The sequence below is a fragment of the Protomyctophum parallelum genome, assembly GCF_964188405.1.
Source record: "Protomyctophum parallelum genome assembly, chromosome: 11".
NCBI classification, from domain to species: Eukaryota; Metazoa; Chordata; class Actinopteri; order Myctophiformes; family Myctophidae; genus Protomyctophum; species Protomyctophum parallelum.
The window spans coordinates 2,435,619-2,447,913 of NC_139707.1; the positions used below are offsets into that span (position 1 = coordinate 2,435,619).

General features: G+C 45.1%; 1 protein-coding gene across 1 annotated transcript; it reads left to right on the forward strand.

Annotated features, from left to right (window-relative positions):
- Window positions 1-6,270: 6,270 nt before the first annotated feature.
- LOC310866446 (ubiquitin carboxyl-terminal hydrolase 16-like) lies at window positions 6,271-8,220 on the forward strand (the record flags this gene model as incomplete). Its single annotated transcript, XM_083776063.1, has 1 exon — window positions 6,271-8,220. One exon carries the CDS (start codon window positions 6,271-6,273, stop codon window positions 8,218-8,220), a length of 1,950 nt encoding a protein of 649 aa, XP_083632189.1.
- Between the last annotated feature and the right edge of the window lie 4,075 nt (window positions 8,221-12,295).

Here is a 12,295-nt window from a genome sequence, read left to right on the forward strand (position 1 = left end):
GCACTGCATGGCGACAGCAATCAATGACACGCGGGGGTGCCAGCTAGCTAGGCTGGGGATCCTGGGCGTCATGAAAAATTAACGTGCGGAGGATGTGTTTTTGTCCCGGGTGAAACGGGATGGCAGTCGCTCGGGTCAGGATTTCCGTTGTGTCAAAGATGCATTATTATGTTCTGTTTATTTATGGTATGCCAAAAAAAAATAGTGTCTGCAATCCATGACTCACCAACAGATGGCATTGTGTTGTGAGCTATTTTGGCTCCAAAACTGTGGAATGCACTTCCCATTGCAGTCAGAACTGCAGCATCACTCCCAATCTTCCGCCGTAGCCTGAAAACCCACCTTTTCAGACTCCATCATGGCCCATAGCACTTACCCTAACCCCTTAGATAGCATTTCTGTTGACTTAGATAGCATCTGATACAGACTTATAGCATGTTATGTAGACAGCACTACAATTGTATTGTATATAGTCATAGCACGCCATAGTACATATGTATAGCATAGTAGTAAATATGTATAGTTTATATGTATAGTGTATGTATAGTTTCATTATATAGATATTCCAATGTTACTTTCTTAGCTTACGCATGTTTCATGATAAATGCTTTCATGTGATGTATTCCCATGCTTTTGTTCTTGCTTAAATGTAAGTCGCTCTGGATTAAGAGCGTCTGCTAAATGCCTAAATTGTAAATTGTAATTATAACTCATACTTGAGTCGAGTGCACATGCAGACAATGATCCAATAATCATGCAAACTCAGAAGAGAGAATCGTGTGCGGGAACATGCTTTTGAGGTCATCCGATTTGAAAGCTAGGTCAGGAGAAAAAAATGGAACCATCTGAACACGGGGCTGGACAGATGATTATTTGCAGTTGTCTTCTTCGATCGGACCTTGGGCCATTGTCCATTGTGTCCAATAACACTCCATTTAGCCGCCTCTGCTGTGAAACAAAAGTCTATGTGATTCTGAAAAGATGGATGCTCTTTTTAACCCGCTACAACCTGAGGCCAACTCTGTCTCCTAAATCCTAAACAGTTGTCTGGAAAAAATAAATACAAATAAATTCATATGTTGTTGCTATAAATCAGTGGTGCTCAAACATTCAGAATCGGCTTTATTGTCGACGACAACATGAAAAGACATGAAAAGAGACATGTCATGGATCTCTGCCACAACTATATGTATAGGCGGACCCACATCTCAGAAATAAAATAAGTCAGTGTATGTGTGTGTGTGTGTGTGTGTGTGTGTGTATATATATATATATATATATATATATATATATATATATATATATGATCCTTTTAAAGATTTTGACACATTTTCCAAATCTTCAAACATGGCTAATCTACAAGCTCGTAGCACGGCACCAACATGTATAAATTGATGGTTAAAATGGGACAAACGCTTTCCCGGCTTTGATGAGTTAAGCACAGCAGAGTGGGTGGTTTTCACTGTGCATTTGGCAGACTGAGTGAGAGGCGCTGTAGAACACTGCCTCATTTACTCTGTTGGAACACTGGCGTTGCTTGTCCACAAGAGCTTATCTTCAAGATAACACGGTTGGCGCTGATAGCCTGAAGATAAGTGACACGTTGGGGCTCATGGGGAAAGCTGTAGGGGTTTTCAGCAGGAATTCAACCTTGAGCCTTGATGTCATTCCTCAGATGGAGGTCAGAACCATCACGCCGTTGTTGGCTCTGCAGGGTGCTTAGCCAACGGTGGTTTTGAACAGTTTAATGTCAAGGATTCGCCAAATTGAAGTGTTTGGCTTTTTCTTTTTTTTTGCAGGGACCGCTGTCGAGAGGGTTTGTGTTGTTGAAATGTACAATTTAGGAGCGCACGGCTAGCGTAGCTGTCTGGGCACCTAGGCTGGTAATCCAGCAAGGCAGCGTGTTGCGGGTTCAACTCCCGATCCCGACGACCTTTGCTGAGTATCTCTCTCCCCATTTCTTGTCAGCTTACTGTTAAATAATATATCAATAAAAAAGGCCCTTAGAAATATCTTAAACATAAAACAAGTAAAATGTACAATCTATGTACACGATGCGACACATTGTGATCTTGTAGATCGGCAATTTTTCAAATATAATGATATAAACTGTGGTGTTATATAAAAGTGGTTAAACTGATATTTAGGCTGCAGTGAATTTTAACTAAATGTATTTGGGAACCCCCTCAAGGACCTCAATGGGGATTGCTGGCCCCCACTTTGACAATCACAGCATTTAAAGCTCTCCACATGTTTTAGGGCATTGGTTCTCAAAGTGGGGTCCAGGGAACCTCCAGGGGTTCTTGGTTGGGTTCCAGGGGGTCCATAGCATCACAATCATTTTAACCCATTCTGAACGGGCACCCATTTTGGTGTTGGCATCATGTTATGCTTTAGCTATTGAAAAATAGCAGATCTACAAGCTCATATCGCGCCACCGAGTGGCGCGATACGAGCTTGTAGGTCTGCTATTTTAGAAAAATCGAAGAGCGACTGACATTTTTAGAATCTGATCTCAGGTCAGAATGGGTCAATCAGACCAGTGTGTGTCCGGCGGAAACCTCGTATGAATCTGATCTCAGGTCAGAATGGGTTAACCACTTTTTCCCTGTATACTGTAGTTACGTTGGCTATTCAAAAATATCAGATCTATAAGCTCACAGCGTGTCCACTTTGTGCCTCGTTGAAAGCTTGCACTGTAAATCTGCTAGTCTGGAAAATATTTAACATATAATAATATATATATTAATGTAATAATAATAATAAGGGTAATAATAATCATCGTCATCATCATCATCATCATCATCTTCTGGGTGTCCCTGGCAACAAAACCTTTTCAGATTGGATCTGCGGCCAAATATCATTTTGGGTTTGAAAAGCACTGCCTCATACCGTCCTATGTCTGGGGGGAGCGTTTCCCTCATACCGTCCTATGTCTGGGGGGTAAAGCACTGCCTCATACCGTCCTATGTCTGGGGGGTAAAGCACTGCCTCATACCGTCCTATGTCTGGGGGGAGCGTTTCACTCTGTTGTATTAAAGCACTGCCTCATACCGTCCTGTGTCTGGGGGGAGCGTTTCACTCTCTGTTGTATTAAAGCACTGCCTCATACCGTCCTGTGTCTGGGGGGAGCGTTTCACTCTGTTGTATTAAAGCACTGCCTCATACCGTCCTATGTCTGGGGGGAGCGTTTCACTCTGTTGTATTAAAGCACTGCCTCATACCGTCCTGTGTCTGGGGGGAGCGTTTCACTCTGTTGTATTAAAGCACTGCCTCATACCGTCCTATGTCTGGGGGGAGCGTTTCACTCTGTTGTATTACAAAGCACTGCCTCATACCGTCCTACGTCTGGGGGGAGCGTTTCACTCTGTTGTATTAAAGCACTGCCTCATACCGTCCTACGTCTGGGGGGAGCGTTTCACTCTGTTGTATTAAAGCACTGCCTCATACCGTCCTACGTCTGGGGGGAGCGTTTCACTCTGTTGTATTAAAGCACTGCCTCATACCGTCCTACGTCTGGGGGGAGCGTTTCACTCTGTTGTATTACAAAGTCTTCCGCATGACTCTGGCTCTATACGTTTTCTATCACCAATCCTGTGTGTTTCTCCAGGCACGAAGAAAGGAGAGAATAGTGGACCAAAACACAAACACTCTGAACTCGAAGCACTTCTCCGGATGACTTTGCAGTATACTCCCCTCTGACAAATCTTGTGTGCGTGCGCATTCATCCGATGATCCCTCGAATAGCATTCCCCACTGCTGGAATGAATACAGTGTGTGTGGAGATGGGGGAGCTGCTCCAGATAACATGGACTCATATATGCTCACACCATGAATAATACAAAGCTTTTTCTGGACAACATTTCATGTGACAGGGATACATGCTATTACTTTTCGCAGCTATATAAGGGCTCCTTTGGAGCAGACACTGTGGAAGAACGAATGTGGTGTCAGAACAGGCCAGCTCCATATATGGAGTTCTAGGGGTGATCAGTGCCCGTTGGGGGTGATCAGTCATGTGGTGTCAGAACAGGCCAGCTCCATATATGAGGTGTAAGGGTGATTATGATTTAGGGAGGGTTCTGGATATACGTGGATTACAGACGTACACACACAGATGTGGTGCATTTATAGATATTACAGACGTACACACAGAGATGTGGTGGATTACAGACGTACACACAGAGATGTGGTGCATTTATATACAGACGTACACACAGAGATGTGGTGCATTTATATACAGACGTACACACAGATGTGGTGCATTTATAGATATTACAGACGTACACACAGAGATGTGGTGCATTTATAGATATTACAGACGTACACACAGAGATGTGGTGCATTTATAGATATTACAGACGTACACACAGATATGTGGTGCATTTATAGATATTACAGACGTACACACAGATATGTGGTGCATTTATAGATAGACTTGACCCGTAACAGGCAAGGACTATTGTTTTAACCTTTATTGAGATTGTAATCACTGATTGGTTAGTTGTCTCTCCTGCACTGCTGGTGGCATTTCCCTTGATGAGGAAGGGGCCAAAGTGCTGTGCAGGAGAGGGGTGTTTCTCTTGATGCTTGGAGTAATTGTCATTGAGTGTTCAACTGTTCATTCTGTTTTATACTTGTTTAATTGTAACGCATTATTTAGAATGTTTAGGTTACTTGTATTCAAGGTGTTATTTATGGAAGTATTTATATTGAAAGTATTTATTGAGAAGAAATGGTGCTAATTGATTCTGTGTCCTGTGGTAGGATCCACTCCTATTTAAGGGAGGCTGCAGGGACAGAGAAGTTAGTTGGATGTGGGCAGCGCCACAACAGGCCATTATATGAACTTTCATTTCCTTAGTGGCTTCACAAAATATCTGTCTGACTGCCGCCCTGAGAGCACCGAGTCGGTAACGATGGAAGTTGTAAAAGCTGCCGTATCTGTGCGGCACCCCGAGCTGCTACTTTGAAAGGAATCCCGGCACTGATTGTGTTAACATCGGAAGTTGAATTGATCGTGAAAGCCCTACAGAGTACAGACTAGTCTTGTGTGGCCAGACTAGTCACAAGATTAGTCTGGCCACACAAGTGCTTCCGTCAGTCTGGAGCTACTGAAGCTCTGATCATGAGGAAGTGATGAAGTGGAAGTGAAGCCTCCTCCCCACTTCTGTTTCGTCTTCATACAAGCACGCAAATGTATCCCAATATAAATCTGAATTATCTAGGCATTATACTGTATAGCTTGCTGCTTAGCATAATTAATTATCATGCATCATGCTTCCATGGTCGGATACCGGCAGGTGTAGTTCCAGACCCTGTGTGTAGCATTGGGAGATCGTGGACTAGTTATCTGGCTATGCGAGCCCGACGGGTATCGTACCACAGGCATTGCATTATACTAACTGGTATACTGTTCCCAATGACTTAGGCTAGTAAAAATGGTAAATGGTAAATGGTGCATTTATATAGCGCCTTTATCCAAGGTGCTTTACAGAGATGGTGCATTACATTCACCCATTCATACACACACACATTCATACACCGATGGCAGCGGAAACCATGCAAGGCACCAACTAGCACATCGGGAGCAATTAGGGGTTCAGTGTCTTGCTCAAGGACACTTCGACAGTAACTCTGGGGGAGCCCGGGTTCGAACTGGCAACCTTACGGTTTCCATCCAGGCACTCTACCCCTGAGCCACCGCCGCCCTAGTACAGAGCCATAGAGGGCTAGTACTAGTAGGCCTACTACTACAGTGATGTCAGTGCTATGATGTCAGCCATCTCCATATTTGGAGACAACACTCTTTCACATTTCCTAGGATATATCAGGCTTATCTGCTATCTGTACGGTTAGTGTTAAATGGTAGGATATATCAGGCTTATCTGCTGTCTGTACGGTTAGTGTTAAATGGCGCAGAAGAAAAAAGGCAGGGAGACGAGACAGAATGTGAAAGCGTCACAGAAAAGCAGGAAGGATGGAAGCCAGAATGTGAAAAGGGAAAACGGGAAGGAGAAAAGTCAAAAGGAGGATGAGGACGTCACAACCTGTCACCATGTCAAGAAGGGGGTGGATCACAAGTTTGTCAAATCTGCCGTGACACACTGCAACACTTGCCAGGACTGTAAGCTACAGGCGTCTGGTACAGAGGATATATGGATGTGTTTACGATGTGGACACAGAGGATGTGGCCGGAACTCTGAGAAACAACATGCGGTCAAACATTATGAGCAGCCCCGTTCAGGTTTACATTGCTTGGTAGTCAGCATGGACGACTGGAGTGTGTGGTGTTATAGATGTGATCAGGAAGTCCAGTACAATGAGTACAGCGACGAAAACGCAAATATACTTCAGTTAGTGACCAACATCAAAAACAAATTGACCAGGGAGTTGGAAGATCAGTCGGAAGCCGTGTCAAATGAGAGCCATAAAACTCTTCCAGAACCGAGAAATTCGACGGTGAAAGAACCACCTTGGACGGTTGATAAAAACAAAGAGAACGAGGGAAATCTTAACACGAATGGGAAGAAGGGGGCCGTGTGTCCGCAGAAGCATGAAGTGAAGGGTCTCTCCAATCTTGGAAACACGTGTTTTTTCAATTCCGTCATTCAGAACCTCTGTCAAACATCGATGCTAAGGCAGCTTCTCAGTAAAATGACGGCGGAAAAGATCAATGTTAACGTTACACCAGGTACCTCCTCGGGTCTAGAGCCTATTGTGGTTGAGTTGGACCAGCCTGGATCCCTGACTCTGTCAATGTGTCAGCTACTCGGTCAGATCCAGAGAACCAAGGAGCGCGTCGTCTGTCCCCGGAGCTTGTTCACGCAAGTTTGTAAAAAGGCTGCCCGGTTCCAAGGCTACAAGCAACAGGACAGTCAAGAGCTCCTGCGCTACCTGCTAGACGGGATGCGAGCCGAGGAGACGAAGAGATTACACGCTGGGATATCGGAGGCATTGACTAAATCTGGGAAAACGGAATCGGTTAAAGAGTACGAGAAAAGTGGATCTGCCAGGAACTTTGTTGATGAAGTGTTTGGTGGGGAAATCACCAGCACTGTAATGTGTCGGGAATGCAACACAGTGTCGTCAGTCACAGAGACATTTCTCGACCTTTCCCTTCCTGTTTCAGATGAGGCGAACAGCCCTGGAAATGATTACATACCCCACCCCAAGAAGAAACATGCCAAGAAACCGAAGCACCTCGCAGAGAGACGGAAGCAGACAGATGCTCCACACCCAAAGGTTATAGAACACACTGACAATGGGACTCGAGAAGAGACTCCAGTGAGGCCGTTGGCAGAAATGGGTGTTTCACAACAGGACAAAGAGGACCGCCATCCGGCCCAAGCCAATGCGGAATGGATGGAGGAAGACTCATGTGTCAGCTCAATGAACTGCAATCGTTTCACCGTCTCAAAAGACGAAACCATATCCGAGACCGATCAAGAAGTGATGGGTGAGGCGGCAGATGGAATGGACAACAGGTCCCTGGATGAATCAGAACGCCCCGAAGGGATGGACGTCGACGAGGAGAGAGACTCTCCGGCCGAACCCAAAGAGTACACCGTGGTAAATCAGGACGCAGAGCTGGCCTTCCACACGCTGGCTACGAGAAGCACACCGGAGAAAGGGGAGTGCTCCGTGCAGTCCTGTCTGTTTCACTTCACCGAAGTGGAGACCCTCACGCGGGCGAACCGCCTGCTGTGTGCCACGTGCACGGTGAGGCGCCACGCCAACGACGACAACAACGTATACACGGACGCCGTCAAGCAAATGCTCATCTCCTCCCCTCCTCCCGTGCTCACGCTACACTTAAAGAGATTCCAACAGATTGGTCACCGTCTATGCAAAGTGAACAGACATGTCCAGTTCCCTCACAAACTGGACCTTGCACCTTTCTGCGCTGCAAAATGCAAGACTGTGTCGGACGGAGAGCGCAGAGTGCTGTACAGCCTCTACGGCATCGTAGAGCACAGCGGGACAATGAGATCAGGGCATTATACGGCGCGTGTCAAGGCCCCGTCTCAACGCCCCACGCCCTCGTCCAATGGAGCGTCGATGCAAGGTGACACAGCGCCACCTAGAGAGTCATGGTTCCATGTCAGCGATGGCAGTGTTCAGCCCATGCCGGAGAGCAAAGTCGAGGGTAGCCAAGCCTACCTGCTTTTCTATGAAAGGGTCCTCCAGTCCAATGGTCCTCAAGATGTGTCATTGTAAGTAGGGCTGCACGCTATGTACAAAATTGCATATCTCGGTATATATGCCATACATTGTGATACGATACGATACGATATACAATATTACTGTTAAAATGTCAGTCTATATTTTAAGTGTTGCAACATTGAAAACTAAACATTATAAAAAAACCTGCGTAATCCAATCCAATAATAAGTCCAATAATGAGCATGAAAGAAGGAGAAATGGAGTGGTGGATTATTTTCTGAGGGCACAGGCTAAAACAGGATGTTGTTGGCTTTAGAAGTGGACGATATATTGACAATATATCGCTATTGTGATACCGTTGCGTGTGCATGTCCATACCTCGATAACGATACAATAACGATATATTGTGCAGCCTTAATTGTATAAGGACCCCCAGTTGGGTATACTGTGCACCTGAGAGCGTAGAAATGGCTGTTCCATGGGTAGGCTTTCAGACTTTTCTTTCCTCTAACGGTGCGTTCAGACTTCAATTTAAATATTCGCCTCGGTTCGTCCCGTCTGTGCTGTGCCAGGTCGCGTCCCTCCCGTTGGCGGCGCTCGCGCCACTTCTCGTCTTTGCGTTGACTTTGCACGTAATCGCGCCGCTCTTACCGTCCAAGTCTGAACGCACCCTAAGGGTTCATATGCATATGAGAACCAGTGCTTTAACCCATTCTGACCTGAGATCAGATTCACACGAGGTTTCCACTGGGACACACACTGGTCTGATGAACCCATTCTGACCCGAGATCAGATTCTAAAAATGTCATTCGCTCTTCGATTTTTCAAAAAATAGCAGACCTACAAGCTCGTATCGCGCCACTCGGTGGCGCGCTATGAGCTTGTAGATCTGCTATTTTTCAATAGCTAAAGCATAACATGATGCCGACACCAGAATGGGTGCCCGGTCAGAATGGCTTAATGGGCAATTAATTCCACACCACTTATTGATCAGAAACATACCAACTTGCTGCTGTGATGCAAGGCGCGGCCACAACTAAAGGATCTGACGTACGAGTCTGCCAGCATCCGTTTGTGTAACACAGAGACTGCTCTACTGTATGTATCACTGTTGGGTGAAAACCTCCTCATGTCCAAAACTGTTATGTTTCAAGATTCAAATTCAAAAGCAGCGGATGGATCGGCATGCCCAACATGTGTCTCTTCACGCCACGCTTCGAGCTTGCAGATCTGCTATACTTTGATGCTTTTGTGCGACGCTGTAGAATGATCTAGTACCAATAAATAATAATGGGGATACGAGGTTTCTGCCCGACGGCAACAACATTATACCTGGGATACAATGTGCGGTAACAAGATGACTCGCCCCGTTTCTGTTTTCCTCCCAATGTGAGGGGTGGGAGAGGCTGGACAGCAGACGGCTGGACTTTGAATTTCTCTAACTATAAACTTTCATGACAGCAGAACAGCCTAAGTACAAATATAATTTATGAAAAGCTACTACAGTGAAGTCTGTTCACAGAAGTTGTTGTAGGATATGTGGGGATTATCTGACAAGGTACCATTTGAGTGTACAAAACCTTACATATACTAAATAATACTAAATTGTTCATAGGGTCAATTATAAGTAAAATAATATAGCCTTTCTACAGGAGTATCTTTTTATATTTTTCCAAAAAGAATACAAACAGCCAATAGCATATTACAAAGTTATCCCCCTCACTGGTGACAATTCCGGGAGGAAAAACGGGCAAGCACCGGGTCGAGTCTTCCGGTATTCCATTGTGCTTATGTGCTTCACTGGCAAAGCCACCTCATTCAGGGTACCTCCAATCACTGCAGACAGTGCTGATGCCTGTCGGGCAGAAAACTTGTATTTCAACTTATTTCATCATAAATTAATGTGAAGGTGAGAAAGGTGGGAAGTTGGTCGGGTCAAAGTGGTTGTCCAAATAAATCACACTCGTGTGAAGTGATGGGAGCCCACTTGACGTCTTACGTCGTTATTTAGTGCCCTAAACAAACATTAAAGTCCATAGACCTGGCTGGCAAACGCTTTACGTCATAAGTGCTCTAAACAAACATTAAACAAGTCCTAGACTTCGCTGCCACATGCATACGTCATCTTCAAACCTATGCATTGGAGGGGATAGCGCCCCTCACAAATATTGATAATTCAGCAAATCCCAATTTATGGATTACCATGACATCTATATGTTGTCATAGTACTGTAGCCATGTAGACTGACCTGGACTCCATATTTGGTCATGGCTGTTACGGTACTCCATATATGGGCGTACAAGAGACGCAGACAGACGGTTACAACAGGTACTCACTTACTCTGTTAACACATTCTGAACAGGAACCCATTTTGGTGTTAGCATCATGTTATGCTTTAACTATTGAAAAATAGCAGATCTACAAGCTCATATCGCGCCACCGAGTGGCGCGCTATGAGCTTGTAGATCTGCTATTTTTGAAAAAAATCGAAGAACGACTTTGATTTTTAGAATCTGATCTCAGGTCAGAATGGGTTCATCAGACCAGTGTGTGTCCAGTGGAAACCCTCGTATGAATCTGATCTCAGGTCAGAATGGGTTAACCGGCATGTTCTGCTCGTATAGGTACTCTTATAAGCAATAATTGCATAAACTAGAGGGGAACATCACGTGTTCTAGTTCCTGACTTGCATCGTTCCTGAGTATTAGGTTCTAGTTATTGAAATAAATTCAACTGTCTAATAAAGATAAATAAATTGTGCCTTTGATGAGTTGATTGATCTGCTGCACCCACTACCATGACGTCATATTATTATTGTTTGACTTGGCATGAAGATCAGATTCATACGAGGTTTCCACTGGACAAACACTGGTCTGATTAACCCATTCTGACCTGAGATCAGATTCTAAAAATGTCAGTCGATCTTCGATTTTTCAAAAATAGCAGACCTACAAGCTCGTAGCGCGCCACTCGGTGGCGCGCTATGAGCTTGTAGATCTGCTATTTTTCAATAGCTAAAGCATAACATGATGCTGACACCAAAATGGGTGCCCGGTCAGAAAGGTTTAAACGGACGCCATATGACATCACAGGGGGCAAACACACAGCCACACGTTGGCGCAGTTGGCACCGCTCAAAATGAGAGAAAGAAAGAGTGAGTCCGATTTGAAAATACAAAAAGTAACATATAAAGCAGCACTATGAAACAGACTATACCAAAACAACTTGCTTTGGGCTCATGGCAGTGCAGCCAGCCAAGAAACCTTTTTCTTTGCCTTTCTGAATCACCGGAACACAATGATTTATTGCAATAGTCCTACCAACTCTGTATCTGTGTGTGTGTGTGTGTGTGTGTGTGTGTGTGTGTGTGTGTGTGTGTGTGTGTGTTGTGTGTGTGTGTGTGTGTGTGTGTGTGACTGTGTGTGTGTGTGTGTGTGTGTGTGACTGTGTGTGCGTGTGTGGCACACTCATGCACTTGTCACCTGCCATGCTCCTATGCTAGTGTCGACTGTGGCTCAAGAGGTAGAGCAGGTCGTCCAATGACGGACCTTGGGCCCAGTGTCCTTGGGCAAGACACTGAACCCCAAATTGCTCCCGATGTGCTGGTTGGTACCTTGCATGTCTTCCGCCGCAATATGTGTATGGATTAGGGCTGCACAATATATCGTTATCGTATCGTTATCGAGGTATGAACATGCACAATATCAGTATCGCAAAAAGGCAACGGTATTGCGATGTAGATATATCGTCGACATATCGATATATTGTCTATATCGACAATATATCGTCCACTTCTAAAGCCAGCCCTCTATTTTAGCCTGTGCCCCTCGGAAAATAAACCATCACTTGTTTGTCCCTCTGTCCTGTTGTAGCCTGGCTCCAGCCCTGCATCGCTAGCCACGCCCATTAAGAAAATATGTTCTGGCGATTCAGGTCTGGAGTCTCTCCCGACGACGGTGTCAGCTAGGGCTGCACGATATATCGATATCGAGATATCTGCCATATATATCGTGATATTAATTTTTGTCCATATCGTGCAGCCCTAGTATGAATGTGTGTGTGAATGGGTGAATGTAATGCACAATCTCTGTAAAGCGCCTTGGATAAAGGCGCTATATAAATGCACCAT